Here is a 17,171-nt window from a genome sequence, read left to right as displayed (position 1 = left end):
AGGTGACTCTCTGCACCATTTCTGACCATAGTGATCAATAATTCCGATGCTGCGGTGGGTCTTAGTCAAAAGAAACTACTTTCAGTTACACACATACAAGAAAGATTTTATTGCCTCACTTTGGACGCACTCGGGGAGAGATGTAGGTGAGGGCATGTCTTGAAAGGAAAGTTGCTCATGACAAAGAAATAAGTGCAGGTTGCGAAATTTTCTAGTGGTTTCACATCTTTGTGAACTCTTTGCCACATCTCCCTGTATTGTTTAGGTGTGATAATGTCTAATACACATTTCCTTAGGGCTTACTCAACAAACTGGAAATGTGCATTCAACCCTCCTTGGACTGAAGATCCAGAATTTTGGTGGATTGCCGAGTGCACATCTGAAAAAAATTAGTGTTTGGTTTATGCTCTCTGAAACCGACTAGTCACTCAGTGATATAGGCAAGCAGGCATTGTTCAGTTGTGCAACGGAAAGAAGCATGCTTGGCTCAAGGCTACTAGGAAGGTTACAGTGTCTATTATATCCTTGCTAATTGCCGCAAATAGCAATAGCTCCAATGCTACTGCATCAGACATAGCCCCTGTGGTGTGGTCTGCCACTTATGGATACACTCAGCTGATCGTCAACTGCGACGATGAAAAGGTCAATCTTCATGGTGCTCTCGATTTGGTAGGTGCACTAGAAAACAAAATTATCAGTTCTCGTGAATAAAATGGGATTTCTAATTACTCTCTGTGTATTTTTAGTCTGCAGCAGCACAGGCAGGGAGTGCACCGTGCAGTTGGTGTGAATCCATATAACCAAGTGTTACCCGAGGTAGACGCATCAAGCACTTACTGTAAGAACTTCTGGACAATGGCCGATGATGCTGCGTTATGTGCAGAGGGATGCCATGATGAAGTCAGAGACCCATTTTTATCTGTTGGCTGCTGTGAGACACCAATTTTCTCTGGACATTGACAGCTTACCAGATGAGTTACCAGACACTAACGGTGCCCCAAAATGCAACTTCAAAAGTCAAAAGTAAATTATGGCATTGTGTTTAGAACTGGAGCCATTTTTCATAAAAAAAAACTTACGGGAGGTTGTTACTTTCTCTAATGTGACAGATTGAGGTTGATCGTATTGTACATTTTTGGAATAGTGTGTTGGGCCAGGTTTCAAGCAGTTTCATCAATTCAGTGGTTTTGAGAAAAAATGCTGCAAAAGATTTAGTTGAACAATTTGAGGCAGGTGCATCCAAATTTGAAGTGGCAAGTTGTTAATGTGTCCATGGATGGCCTTAATAGTGGTAGGAATTCCTAAGAGAGCTGAAAAGCTAGTTGTAAGTCGGGTAATTCAGAGGGTCCCATGCTTTTGGACTTGGACATATGGCTTACAGTGCATGGTGACATCAACACAGGTTGTATGTACTAGTGTTGTTTGGAATCTTGCTGAGTTTTTGAGACTTACTGTTATCTACTTAAAAACGTTCTATCCCGCCAAGCTGATTTCAGCAATATTACTAGCACCTCTGTTTACCCATAGAAGTTTTGCGGTGTTTGGTTAATGGAAAATAAAATGGTGCCAAATATTAACAGCTACCTAAAAATGTGTAAAGGAAGTAGACAGATTAAAGAAGGAAAAGAAGCACGTGAAACCAGAACATAAAGTCACTACTGGAATACCCAAGAGTTACAGCTACCAGGTTGTGTATTAGCCTTTGAGGAGCAAGATGCTGAGAGTTCATCTTGCATTTCTTGAGACTGTGGCTGCCCAGGTTGTGTAGTTCCTGACTAAATTTCAGTCAGATGCTCCTGTACTCCTTTCCTCCATAATTCTCTTCAGTTTGTAGTCAGAGAATTAATGAGGAAATTTTTCCGTCCACAAGTTTGTAGAAACAGATCGGAATGGCAATAAAATCAGTTGCGATCTCAGAAAGTGAACAAAAGTAAGAATCAAAACAGCTCTGGGTAAATGTGATATATCAGAGAAAGATATCTCGTGTTCTGGAATGAGTGCATTACATTTATGCAGAGTATGGTATTCAAAATTCTCTGCAAATTGCCCCTAGCTTATTTCTTTATAAAGGGTATTCCATATTCAGTCACAGAAGTGGCAGTTAATGCTGACCAAGGATGGCAGTTACGTGACGCATCTCATTACCTTAAATTGCTTTGGTGGTCATGAGGCTGGCACCATTGGTCATGAGTTGCAAAGTCTATTAGAGATTTCCAAAGTTGTTTAGACATTGTGTCAGTAAAGGAAATCCTCAAATAATTTACTGGAGATCATGTTCACATCAATCTCTTTGGGTGATGATAATTGGGGTCAAGACTGGACATCAAAATGTGAGATTTATCAAGGTTGCTTCCAGTCTGTTCTGTGGCGATGCCAGCCTTGAAAGAACTTTTTCTGACAACTCCATTCTGGTCAAAAATGTGACTGCAGCCTTTCACGTAGCTGTTTGTGCTGTTGCTGATGTGGTCAAGGTTGCTGTGGGTGTTGATCGTAACTATCACAAAGCAGTTAATACATAGTTTCTGAAAGGCACATGGTGAGTATAGTGAAACAGTAGCAGGGAAAAGGACAGCTGAGAAGTCCTCATAAGGAAATGAGAGGAAGGAGAAGGTGAGCAGATAAAAGCTAACAACACTACAAACCATAAAAACGGAGCTCGTGGAAAGCGATGAAAAACAGGTTTCTCAGATTGAAAACGTAGGTCTATCACTAAAAACTACCTGCTTGTGATTTCTCTTAATGTCCGCATATGGGTCTTTATTGGACTAGTCCATCAAATGGTATTTAGATTTTATTCTTAAATCTCTATGTAAAAACATGTTTTTTACTGAAGTAATGCTCTTCATTTTTATATCTGCGTGCTCCCAGCAGCCAGTTGTTTTCTGACCTATGCTCATTTTGCACTGTCCAGTCAAATTAATGGACCCCTGTCAAAAGCCTGAATATGATCCCCAAGAGTAGATGCATACTTGTGTTGATCCATTGTGCCATCCAGAATGACTGAGATCATCCAGGGAAAGCCACAAAAACGTTCCCCCAGACCGTAACACATGCTCCTTGCTTTCAGACGTTTCACACCGTACACACCAACAGCCATCTATCCATTAAACATAAAATAGATTCATCTGAAAAAGCCACATGTTGCCACTCATTGGATGCCCAGTTGCTGTATTGGCCTGAAAATTCAATCCTCCGTCACCAGCGAACAGCAGTCAGTACAGGTGCATGAACTATTTTGGTGACTACTGTGGAGGCCCATACGCAGCAGCTTCTGCTGCATGGTCATTAAGTAGACAGTGTTGGTAGCCACTTGATTCATCTCTGCAGTCAGTTGCTCCACCGTTGCAAGTCTCTCTGCCAGTATACATCTCCAGAGCTGTTGTTGACACCTGTCATCTGTGGTCCATGATGCACCACTGTTGTCTCAACGCTGATTTTGCATAACAACATTTTGCCTTGCATGGTATGTTTTAACCACAGTGACGCGTGAACAGTTACAAACTCAGCTATATCGGAAATGCATTCTCCCTTGGCTTGAAAGCAAATTATCAAGCACTTTTGGGCGTCGGATAAATGGCACTGTTTCCGCATTATGACAATGACTGTCTGCACTGTTTCCTGTGTTCCCCAATATGCTTTATGTACCGTCCACTGCAAGTGCTACCACCTGCCATCTGAATGGTTGTTGCATGTTGATGTCGGACGTAGGCGGTGATGACATTAATATGACTGAACAGTGTAATCTTCCTGTGTGTGTGTGTGTGTGTGTGTGTAAATTACATTTTACACTTAATTCTGTTGTTATATCCTGTTACATTTCGTTCTTGCTTAAAATAAATCCTGGTCATTTTACTTCAGCAGAAGGCCTTTCTGCCCAGAAGCTATTGCAGTCTTTTTGCTGTGGCTGTCTGTTATTCAACATCTCCTCTATATGATGAGTACCATTCTATCCTAAATTTAGGTTCTGTTAAAAAATCTTGTCTTCAGATATGCTTTCCTTGCTATTGCCAATGCACTTTTTATAAACTCTTTACTTCAGCTATTGTGAGTTACTTTTCTGTCCAAATAGCAAAACTGCACTCTACTTTTAGTGAGAGTCAATAGCTAATCACCTGCTGCTTCACTCGCATATGCTGTATGACCCGCAGAGACTTTTTTTAATCAAATTTTTATATTGTTCACAAACTGCAACACCTTCTAAGGTTTTTTATTCTAATTAAGGCCATATAAGAATGGCCTTTTTCTGACTGTACTTCTGACCAAAAAGTGATTCTGGTAGCTGGAGTCCTAAGTTTTTGTTAATCGTGCCTTGGGCATTCTTGTGGAGATATTTCCATAGCAGCTTCCATCCCCTAACAAATATTACCTTATACCTAACCAAGACGTGAAATACCAATTTTCACAAATTCAGCTTCAAATATTTTTAATGAATTTCTAGAACCACTGAAACACTTTTTTTTTTTTTTTTTTAAATTTATTTCTGACCGAGAAGTAAACTATCAGTTGTCATAGATGTAGCCTTGAAAATCCTTTAGTAGTGCTTTAGTAGTTCTGTAGTAATTATTTATTTTTAAAAACCTTTCACCCACCATTTTACGCCCTTGGTGGTTGAATTTCCAAATATGCTGAAATGTGTATTTTTTATTTTCGGACTGAGAAACCAAATACCAGCTTTCATAGTTCTAGCTTAAAAATTCCCTTATAGGAGCGGAATTTCGGACAGTCCCTTCTGAAACGGTGCGTACAGTATAAGATCCATATCCTCCCGAACATTCTAGTTTCTATTCATCATGATTTTGGGTGGGCAATGAGTCAGTGAATCAGTCTGACCCTATTTCACCCCCTTAGGCAAGTGAAACCACACTGCGAGAGCAGCACCAGTGCGTGATGGGAGTGGTGACTGGGTGGGGGTAGGGGAGGAGACTGGGGCAGGGAGGGGGAGGGATAGTATGGTAGGGGTGGCGAACAGTGAAGTGTTGCAGGTTAGACGGACGGCAAGGGAGAGTTGGGGAGGAGGGAAGGTGGGGGGGGGGGGAGATAGCAGAAAAGGAGAGAAGTAAAAAGACCGGGTGTGATGGTGGAATCACTGCTGTGTTGTGCTGGAATTGGAACAGGGAAGGGACTGGGTGGGTGAGGGCGCTGACTAATGTAGGTTGATGCCAGGAGGGTTATGGAAATGTGGGGTGTATTGCAGGGAAAGTTCCCACTTGCACAATTCAGAAAAGCTGGTGTTGGTGGGAAGGATCCGTAGGGCACAGGCTGTGAAGCAATCATTGAAATGAAAAATGTCATGTTTGGCAGCGTGCTTAGCAACAGGGTGGTCCTCTGGTTTCTCGGCCATAGTTCATCAGTGGCCATTCATGCGGACAGACAGCTTGTTGGTTGTCATGCCCACATAGAATGCAGCTTAGCTTGTAGATCACATGATTGGTTTCACACTGTGTCACACACATCTGCCTTTTCATGAGATAGGTGATGTTAGTGACCGGACTGGTGGTGGTGGTGGTGGTGGTGGTGGTGGTGGTGGTAGGTTGTATGGGACATGTCTTGCATCTAAGTCTATTACAGGGGTATGAGCCATGAGGTAAGGGGTTGGAAGCAGGGGTTGTGTAAGGATGGACAAGTGTATTTTGAGAGGGGCGGAAAGGGTAGTGGGCAGGAAATTACTCATTTCAGGACATGACGAGAGGTAGTCGAAACCCTGGTGGAGAATGTAATTCAATTGCTCCAGTCCTGGGTGGTACTGAATTACAAGGGGAATGCTCCTTTGTGGTCAGACGGTGGGACTTCGGAGGCTGGCAGGAGACTGGATAGATAAGGCATTGGAGACTTAGAAATTATTCCAGTCCAGATGTGGCATACTCCTCCTGTAAACAGGAACGCGTTATGCAGATTTTGGTGTCACTCGCGTCCATCAAGAAAAGTTTTTACTGAGTTTAACAAAGGCAATGTTGGCCTGATATATTCGACGATACCCTTTGGCTACACTGACTAAAGGATTTTTCTAAGAAATACCAAATTAAGATAACCTGAAGATGCCTAAATAAGGCGAAACGTGTAGTTGAAAAATAAAGAACTAAAATTGCAACCAAGACTGTTTTTAACCAATACATGGGAAATTTGTTTTTGTACAAGGTTGGGAGGATAATTATAGTCTGTGAAGGCTTCATTGAGACCCACGGTATATTTTAGTATTAAATATACTGGCATAAAACTGGGATACACTATCCTTGGCAGTGAGACACCTACTACAATGACTTTGAGAGGTATCTACAGAAAATTTTAATCAACAGCTGAGTTTATGATGTAGAATAAATCTTTAATAGTATGGTATCATAAACCTAACATTTTATTTTTAATGTAAAAGTTAAATATAATGTATAATTTTTAGGATTATGTACCTCAGCGGTTAAAAGCAAAACCCTAATGGGATTACATGGTTTGTCAGTCTGTCAATAATCATTTTTCTAAGGAGGTTTTTCAAGTTGAAATTTGTGACATACAGAGGTCTATGGTCCCTTGTTAGTGTAAAACATTCAAGCTTCAGAGTCAATGCAGTCAAAAGACATGCCCATTTGGTTGGCTGATTTGTGGGGAGGGGACCAAACAGTGAGTTCATTGGTCCCATCGGATTAGGGATGGATTGTAAAGGAAGTCAGCTGTACCCTTTGAAAGGAACCATCCTGGCATTTGCCTGAAGTGATTTAGGGAAATCACAGAAAACCTGAACCATGATGGTCAGACGCGGGTTTAACTGGTCATCCTCCCGAATGTGAGTCCAGTGTGCTGACCACTACACCATGTCGCTCAGTCGCACCCATTTATGTACGTATTTTGATACTTGTAAATTCTTATCAAAACCTATAGGTTACTTCCCGTCGACCTGCAAACATGAAATTTGGCAAGAAGAAAGGTTTCACAGTATAAGTATAGGAAAAATTCAAAATTTTTTAATTATAATTCTATCGCATGAAAAACATGTTTCCTTTGTAGTTTGTTATTTGACTTGTTTCTCTGTCCATCTGCTAAGACCCCCCCCCCCCCTTCCCCAGATGTTTCAGAAGCAAATGTGAAATCACACAGAAAATTTAAACTTTGAACTGAAGAAAGAGCTACAAAAATTGAGCAAGTCTCTATATTGGTTCACCTATGGCATTTATGTAAGCAGTTATTTGGCTTGGCATTGATTGATAGAATTGTTGGATGTCTTTCTGAGGGATATCATATCAAGTTCTGTCTAATTGGCGCATCAGATTGTCAGAATTAAAACATTGTCAAAAATTATAGTGTTTCTGATTTCCTGGGAGGGTTGAACTATTTATATATGTAATTGCGTTTATCGGAACCCTCCGAGCATGAGTTGAACGCACTTCGTTAATTTTTTTAATATAAAATTTTGTTATTTGTATATGTATCAAAAACCATATAATATAAGTCATCAGTGGTGTGGTGGTGGAAAACAAACACACACACACACACACACACACACACACACACACGCACGCACGCACACAGAGATAGAGAGAGAGAGAGAGAGAGAGAGAGAGAGAGAGAGAGAGAGAGAGAGAGAGAGACCTCTACATAGTGTTGGCTGAATAGACAATGAAATTGTAAGGAAACTTCAAAAAATAAATTCCACAATGTGGGAAATGTGTCATCTGTGGGCATTGTTCTTAAAATATCTTGCTAATTACTGACAAGATTCGGAGAGGTACAGGCACTGCACTGAAACTGAGTCCAATGCTTAGTTTCCATTCTTCAAACTTTTGGAATTAATTATTTGATTATCATATTAATCATCAGGACGTTGATTTGATAATAGGTGTAAAAGTGAAGAGAATCCATTATAAAATGGAGGGAACCAGCAAAGTCACAATAAAACCTGTTGTATTTTTCTGCCAGTAAACACAAAAAAGTGTGAAGACAACATTGACAGCATTTTATTGTTTAGCCAGTATTATTAAGTTTTCTTTTAAATATCACTATTATTATTGTCATTATTATTATTATGTGAGAATTTTTGAAGTGATACCAAGAGTTGTTCTGTAAAATTCATTTTGTTGCAGATTCATCAGAGGAAATGAGTGCAGAGGATGATGGACTTAATAGTGACTCTGATCATTGGGAGGAATTATCAGAAGACTTGAATGCTGTTGGAGACAGTGAAGTACAAGAAGAAGAAATGGAAGTAACAGAAATGTCTAGTTGAAAGTGAGGTGCTAATAGTTGGGGATATTATTGGACATGGATATCTCTCAGCAGGAAGCAACATAAGCAAATATTTACATACTTGTGAAGATAATTGTAAATAAAATTTTGGTATGTGATTAAATAATTTATTTTATACCATGGGACGTGTCAAAACAGTTTTCTGAATTGTTTTATTTGTTGATATTTTTGAGAGGCATTTACTGTTATTCACTGTCCAGTGAAAAAGATTTTATGATCAGTGTCTGTTAAATACAAAAAAATGTAAAATTGTGGTTTCCTTCTGTACCAACTACCATCTTACCATACCAAATGTAGTCTCTCTTAGTGAAATATGGAGTAATATACGGCGAACTGGCAATATGATTAATATCTCGAAGAATCACTTGAGATTGGAATTTGTCTGCACTGATCATCAGTAATGCAAATGCAATGTAAATGGATGCACAGCAAGGAGGGACAGTTCTATAGAATTTCACTACGTAAGGTGGGAAGTGAGGAAAAGATAGCAAGCAAGGTAAGTCTCAATCAAACGTGTAGCTGTAACCATTTGTCAATTTTATAGATAAATTAAAACCTCTAAACTTATTATTGTCTTTTAAGCTTAAAATTTTAGAGCTGCACTCGTCGTATTTATCTGACCATAAGATGGTCCCTTCTTTTAAGTGTCACCTGGAGAAATTTTTAACATATAACACCCCAGGAAGAAAAGTGAGCTAAGTTGGAAAAAGCATCTCATTCTATATTGTTGAAAAACACGTGTGAATTGCTACAGTGTGCATGAAAAATGTAATGGAATTTACTGCCACCAATACTTACTTGAAATTTAAAGAAAGTTTATGCTATTCCAATATAAGTTTTATAGACTTGAATCTTTGACTCAAATTATCTCATTGTATTGCATTTTTGAGTTGTGACACCCCAGCAAGAACAGTGACAAGCTGACAAACCAATTATGAACTGTTTTAATGATATAAATTGACACATTAATTTTTATCTTCCTTTCATTTCTTGCTTTTATTTATGCCAGTTACATGTGGTAATAATAATAATAATAATAATAATAATAATAATAATGGAAAAGAATAGGCGTCCGGTATGTTCTGCCAGTCGTAAAAGGCGACGAAAAGAACAAACCACTAATAGGGCTAACCCCCCTTTTAGTGTGATTAGTTGGTTCAGGACAGAACTAAAGAAGCCTCGGACAAGCGCCGTCATGGTCGGGGACGACACTTGAACCCTATGCCCGCCCACAATGGTAACGACACTGCTAGCCAACTGGAAAATGATTTAAATCCAAAAAGAGGTGTTTTGCAGGATATGCTTCCAGCAACCACCCTAGAAGGAAAACAAAGACAGAGGATGAGATGGTCAGATGAAGTTAATCGACACCTCATGTTCTGTTATTACCAAGCAACAAACCTAGGAACCAACACAACTGGATACAGATCACAAGTATACACAACATTTATTACCAGATACCCAGAATTAAAATTTTTAACAGAGCAACGACTAGCTGATCAGATCCGTGTAATAATCAAAAATAACAGGATACCCCAGTCAGAATTAGAAAACATCAAACAACAAGTACAACAAATACTGGAACAAAATATTGTGCAATCAGAAGAAGAAGAAAATACAGTAATGGACTCAAACATCCCAGAGCAAACAAACAAAGAACAACACGCACCAATTAAATAATCAGAGGAAAACGAAATCGTAAGACAGCCACCAGAACAAGCACAAATAGAACACGAAGTGACACAGATGTTAGATATAGAAGAAAAATTTCAGCTAACATATATAGAATACAAAGACACAAATACAGACATTAGACCATTCTTGCATAGACCACCAAATAACCCACAAGTCGAAACAACAATAAAAACTATCAACACAATCATACACAACAAAATGAATGAAAACACAACTATGGAAGAGTTACAACTACTGGTTTATATAGGAGCACTCACTACACTAAATATACACACTAGGCAGAGATCAGAACCAACCAACACACAGAAGAAACCCACAAAACCAGCATGGCAACACAGGCTACAGATCAAAATAGAAAAACTGAGAAAAGACATTGGACAGCTAACACAATTTATAAGAAATGAAATCTCGAAAAAAAAAAAACGAAAAAGGTTAGGTAAAATCTCACAACAAGAAGCGACAGAGCAATTAGACGAAAAGAAGCAGAAATTACAAGCATTAGCCAAACGACTCAGAAGATACAAAAAAAGTGAAAATAGAGGGAAACAGAACCAAACATTCAACACAAACCAAAAGAAATTTTACCAGACAATAGATAACACACACATTAAAATAAACAATCCACCAAACATAACAGACATGAAACACTTCTGGAGCAACATATGGTCAAACCCAGTACAACATAACAGGCATGCACGGTGGATACAAGCAGAAACAGACACATACAAGATGATACCACAAATGCCTGAAGTGATAATTTTGCAACATGAAGTCACCCAAGCAATTAATTCTACTCACAATTGGAAAGCCCCTGGAAATGATAAAATAGCAAATTTCTGGTTAAAGAAGTTCACCTCAACACATTCACATCTAACTAAATTATTTAAGTTACATTGCAGACCCATACACATTCCCTGATACACTTACACATGGAATAACTTATCTGAAACCTAAAGATCAAGCAGACACAGCGAACCCAGCTAAATATCGCCCCATAACATGCCTACCAACAATATACAAAATATTAACGTCAGTCATTAAACAGAAATTAATGACACATACAACACAGAACAAAATTATAAATGAAGAACAAAAAGGCTGTTGGAAAGGAGCACGAGGATGTAAAGAGCAACTGATAATAGATGCAGAGGTGACATATCAAGCTAAAACTAAACAAAGGTCACTACACTACGCATACATTGATTACCAAAAAGCTTTGGATAGTGTACCCCACTCATGGTTACTACAAATATTGGAAATATACAAAGTAGATCCTAAATTGATACAGTTCCTAAACATAGTAATGAAAAATTGGAAAACCACACTTAATATCCAAACAAATTCAAATAATATCACATCACAGCCAATACAGATTAAGCGTGGAATATACCAAGGAGACTCATTAAGTCCTTTCTGGTTCTGCCTTGCTCTGAACCCACTATCCAACATGCTAAATAATACAAATTATGGATACAATATTACTGGAACATACCCACACAAAATCACACATTTGCTATACATGGATGATCTAAAACTACTGGCAGCAACGAATCAACAACTCAACCAATTACTAAAGATAACAGAAGTATTCAGCAATGATATAAATATGGCTTTCGGAACAGAAAAATGTAAGAAAAATAGCATAGTCAAGGGAAAACACACTAAACTGGAAGATTACATATTGGATAACCAAAGCGACTGCATAGAAGCGATGGAAAAAACAGATGCCTATTAATATCTAGGATACAGACAAAAAATAGGAATAGATAATACAAATATTAAAGAAGAACTAAAAGAAAAATATAGACAAAGACTAACAAAAATATTGAAAATAGAATTGACAGCAAGAAACAAGACAATAGCTATAAATACTTCTGCTATACCAATATTGACCTACTCATTTGGAGTAGTGAAATGGAGTAACACAGACCTAGAAGCACTCAATACACTTACACGATCACAATGCCACAAATATAGAATACATCACATACATTCAGCAACTGAAAGATTCACATTAAACAGGAAGGAAGGAGGAAGGGGATTTATCGACGTAAAAAGCCTACATTATGGACATATCTAAAAACAAAGATGATGTGACTTACCAAACGAAAGTGCTGGCAGGTCGATAGACACACAAACATACACACAAAATTCAAGCTTTCGCAACCAACGGTTGCTTCGTCAGGAGAGAGGGAAGGAGAGGGAGAGATGAAAGGATGTGGGTTTTAAGGGAGAGGGTAAGGAGTCATTCCAATCCCAGGAGCGGAAAGACTTACCTTAGCGGAAAGGAGGACAGGTACGCATGCGCGCGCGCGCGCGTGCACACACACACACACACACACACACACACACACACACACACACACACACACTTGTAAAGGCAAAGAGTTCTGACAGAGATGTCAGTCGAGGCGGAAGTACAGAGGCAAAGATGTTGAAAGACAGGTGAGGTATGAGAGGTGGCAGCTTGAAATTAGCGGAGGTTGAGGCCTGGAGGATAACGAGAGGAGAGGATATACTGAAGGGCAAGTTCCCATCTCTGGAGTTCTGACAGGTTGGTGTTAGTGGGAAGTATCCAGATAACCTGCAAGGTGTAACACTGTGCCAAGATGTGCTGGCCGTGCACCAAGGCATGTTTAGCCACAGGGTGATCCTCATTACCAACAATCACTGTCTGCCTGTGTCCATTCATGTGAATGGACAGTTTGTTGCTGGTCATTCCCACATAGAAAGCTTCACAGTGTAGGCAGGTCAGTTGGTAAATCACGTGGGTGCTTTCACACGTGGCTCTGCCTTTGATCGTGTACACCTTACAGGTTACAGGACTAGAGTAGGTGGTGGTGGGAGGGTGCATGGGACAGGTTTTACACCGGGGGGCGATTACAAGGGTAGGAGCCAGAGGGTAGGGAAGGTCCCATGCACACTCACATCACCACCTACTCCAGTTCTGTAACCCGGAAGGTGTACACGATCAAAGGCAGAGCCACGTGTGAAAGCACCCACTGACCTGCCTACACTGTGATGCATTCTATGTGGGAATGACCAGCAACAAACTGTCCATTCGCATGAATGGACACAGGCAGACAGTGTTTGTTGGTAATGAGGATCACCCTGTGGCTAAACATGCCTTGGTGCACGGCCAGCACATCTTGGCACAGTGTTACACCCCCCTGCGGGTTCGGGGGTTGGAATAGGCCCGCGGTATTCCTGCCTGTCGTAAGAGGCGACTAAAAGGAGTCTCAAATATTTCGGCCTTATGTGATGGTCCCCTCTCGGGTTTGACCTCCATCTTTCTAAATTGTTCCGAAGAGCGAGCCAATTGGGAAAGGGCGCCTTACATGGTACACTGTATCCGTCGTGCATTGAGACCTTTAGCCGACTTATTCGTCGTTGCGATGGTGTCCCGCTCGTTTTCCATCTCTCTGGCGAGGATACGTCACTGGGTGCAATTACCACACTGCACTCTGCAGTGTTGCTTTTAACTGCGACGATGACCTGGAACATTTTTGCACCTAAGATCCAGCATGGTAGCCAGTCCGTTGTGGTGGGGTCGCCATGTACCCTGTTGGTTGTAGCCCCCTGACAACACAGGGATCGCTCTACTGATGCCTGCGCCGTTAACTCCCCATGTATGCCAAGGAGTAGATGCCTGTCTCCCTGGGGCATCAGGACTCCCGGCAATGGACATCCTGCTAGGTGGCTATTGCTGCGGCTGGGTGGCGCCTGTGGGGAGGGCCCTTGGTCGGAGTAGGTGGCATCAGGGCGGATGACCCGCAATGAAGCGTGGTACATCATCTCTCGCTGGCGGCCAGCCGCCAGCAGTCTCTAAGTGTTCTTGGGCTCAATTTAATGCTCAAAAGTACGATCCGAAAACGTTCCCCTCTCTGGCCACGCCGTGGGAGGAGCGTAAGTCTCAGGATGGAGGTAGTAGTTATTTGCCCCGATTCTTAGTTTGCACGAGAGCTGATGGGGAGTCTTTTCTATCCACAAAGCCTCAGTTCTTCGTCGAGCATTTAGAGGACAAGTTTGGGGAGGTAGAGGGCTTGTCCAAAATGCGCTCTGGGTCAGTACTGATACAAATGGCATCCTCCGCCCAGTCACGCAGGTTACTTGCTTGTGACAAGTTGGGGGATGTTCACGTTACCATTACACCACATAAGAGTTTAAATATGGTCCAGGGAGTTATTTTCCATAGGGACCTACTTTTGCAGTCTGACAACGAGCTGCGCGCCAACTTAGAGCGTAGAGGTGTTCATTTCGTCCGGCGCGTTCATCGGGGTCCGAAGGACAATCAGGTTGCTACCAGTGCCTTCATCTTGGCCTCGAGGGTGATACATTACCGGAGAAGGTTAAGGTGATAGTCTACCAATATGACGTCAAACCCTATATCCCTCCCCCGATGCGGTGCTGGAAGTTCAGGCATATGTCCTCTCGCTGTACTTCTAGCCTCACATGTCGAGATTGTGGACGCCCATCTAATCCCGATACTCCATGTGCCCCGCCTCCCATCTGTGTCAACTGCGGAGAGCATCATTCCCCTTGCTCGCCTGACTGCAAAGTCTTTCAGGAAGAGCGCAAAATCATGGAATATAAGACCCTGGACCGGCTGACCTATACTGAGGCCAAAAGGAAATATGACAGACTCCATCCTGTGAGAATGACATCTTCTTACGCAGCTGCTACAACAACTGTGCTAGCCCCATCAGTTTCGAGACTTCCAGCCAGCTCGATAAGCAGTACGACTCCTCCTGCCCCCTTGCCCGTGGGGGGCTCTACCCAACCGGTTGCTCCTGCACCACCTACCTCAGGAGCAACCTCCTCCCACCCATCGGGGACGTCCGTCCCCGCTTCTCAGCCGGAGAAGCGTCTAACTTCTTTGGCTACTCTCGCCCATAAGAGTTCCCTTGGGACCCTCCCTTCCCAGGGTTCCACCAGCGAGAAGGATGACGGCTGACAGTGGCATAAGTCCTCACCAGCGGCTGGGCGTAGGGCTTCACGATCCTCCTCCGTCCCGGAGACTGAATCGGTGAAGCCTTCCCAGCCGGTGAAACCCAAGGTTCAGCGAGAGAAGTCCAAGAGAAAGACCTCTAAGGGCAAAGAACTTGGGGTGGCACCAACCCCACCGCACCCTTTGCGCTCTGCGTCTGAGGATGAGGTCGAGATTCTAGTGTCCGCTGAGGACCTTGATCTCGCTGGTCCCTCAGACGCCATGGATGCCACTCGTACGGGTACTGAATCGGTGGCAGTGAGTGAACAAGCGGCATAAATTGCCTTCCCAGTCCTTTCACGCCTTTCTCAGCCATGGACAATATCATCCTCCAGTGGAACTGCAGCGGTTTCTTCCACCATCTAGCTGAGCTCAGACAACTTATCAGCCTTCACCCTTTCTTCTGCATTGCTCTTCAGGAAACTTGGTTTCCAGCAATGCGAACCCCCGCCCTCCGTGGCTGTCGGGGTTATTATAAAAACCGGGCAGCATATGAAAGGGTGTCTGGTGGCGTCTGCCTCTATGTCCTTCACACTCTACTCTCCAAACACCTTTAGAGGCTGTCGCTGTTCGGGTGTGGACGCCACAGGCTGTTACCGTCTGCAGTCTTTACCTTCCACCGGATGGTGATGTCTCGCAGCATGTCCTGGCTGTGCTGATAGCCCAATTGCCGCCACCTTTCTTGCTATTGGGCGACTTTAACGCACATAACCCTCTGTGGGGTGGGTCAGTGGCAACAGGTCGAGGCGCCACCATTGCGCATTTATTGTCGCAGCTCGATCTCTCGATTTTAAATGATGGTGCCTTCACACACTTCAGTGTGGCGCATGGCACATACTCTGCCATTGACCTTTCAATCTGTAGCCCTAGCCTCTTACCGTCTGTCCAATGGAGTGTGCATGACGACCTGTGTGGTAGTGACCACTTTCCGATCTTTCTGTCACTACCACAGCGTCACTCTTCTGGGCGCCCTAGCAGATGGGCTATGAATAAGGCTGACTGGGACTTGTTCTCCTCCACTACCGCTCTTGAGCCTCTCTCTAATGATGACATTGATGCGGTGGTTCAATCGGTCACCACCGGCATCGTTACTGCCGCCGAATCTGCCATTCCCCGTTCCTCTGGGTCCCCTCGGCGGCGGACTGTGCCTTGGTGGTCGCCTGAGATTGCTGAAGCGATTAAAGATCGCCGGCGGGCGCTCCAGCGTCACAAGCGACATCCCTCCATAGCCCACCTTATCGCGTTCAAACGGCTGCGTGCGCGGGCCCGCCTCATTATCCGCCAAGGCAAGAAGGAGTGCTGGGAGCGATATGTGTCCACCATTGGCCTCCATGTCACTCCATCACAGGTCTGGGCCAAGATTCGATGCGCCTACAGCTATCAGACCCCTGTCAGCGTCCCTGCGCTCTCACTGAATCGAGCAGTTTCTGCTGACTCCCACGTCATTGCCACCCGCTTAGCAGAGCATTTTGCTCTGAGTTCCGCTTCTGCGAACTACCCCCAGGCTTTCCGCTCCATCAAAGAGCGGATGGAACGCCAGAGCCTTTCTTTTCACACCCACACTTCTGAATCCTACAATGCTCCATTCAGTGAGTGGGAATTTCACAGTGCCCTTGCCGCTTGCCCTGATACCGCTCCCGGGCCAGATCGCATCCACTGTCAGATGCTGAAACACCTTTCAGTGGACTGCAAGCGACGCCTCCTCGACCTTTACAACCGCATTTGGGTCGAGGGTGAGTTTCCGTCGCAATGGCGAGAAAGTATTGTTATCCCCATTCTGAAACCTGGGAAGAACCCTTTGGAGATGGACAGCTACCGCTCCATTAGCCTCACCAACGTTCTTTGCAAGCTTCTCGAACGGATGGTGAGCCGGTGCTTGAATTTGGTACTGGAGTCTCGGGGCCTTCTGGCTCCGTCTCAGGGTGGGTTCCGTAAAGGTCGCTCCGCTGCCGACAATCTGGTGAGCCTGGAGTCAGCCATCCGCACTGCCTTTGCCTGCCGTCAGCACCTGGTCGCTGTCTTTTTCGACATGCAGAAGGTGTACGATACGACGTGGCGTCATCACATCCTTTCTACGCTTCATGGATGGGACCTTTGGGGCCCTCTGCCGATCTTTATCCGCAATTTCGTGTCGTATCGTACCTTCCGCGTGCAAGTCGCAGCCTCATATAGTTCCTCCTACGTCCAGGAGAACGTCGTGCCACAGGGTTCTGTTTTAAGTGTCTGCCTGTTTTTAATAGCCATTAACGGGCTCGCTGTG

General features: G+C 43.2%; 1 protein-coding gene across 1 annotated transcript in view; it reads left to right on the top strand.

Moving 5' to 3' along the window:
• Positions 1-8,335, top strand: part of LOC126262399 (WD repeat-containing protein 43) — a 78,900-nt gene extending 70,565 nt beyond the window's left edge. Inside the window, exon 10 of the mRNA XM_049959013.1 lies at positions 8,067-8,335. Coding sequence (XP_049814970.1) covers positions 8,067-8,209 — 143 coding nt within the window. The 3' untranslated portion in view covers positions 8,210-8,335. The remainder of the gene's footprint in view (positions 1-8,066) is intronic.
• Positions 8,336-17,171: the final 8,836 nt, after the last annotated feature.

This window comes from Schistocerca nitens, chromosome 6 (genome assembly GCF_023898315.1).
Source record: "Schistocerca nitens isolate TAMUIC-IGC-003100 chromosome 6, iqSchNite1.1, whole genome shotgun sequence".
Classification (NCBI taxonomy): domain Eukaryota; kingdom Metazoa; phylum Arthropoda; class Insecta; order Orthoptera; family Acrididae; genus Schistocerca; species Schistocerca nitens.
Note: the sequence above shows the minus strand (reverse complement) of the source record. Positions and strands in the feature narration are given on the sequence as shown.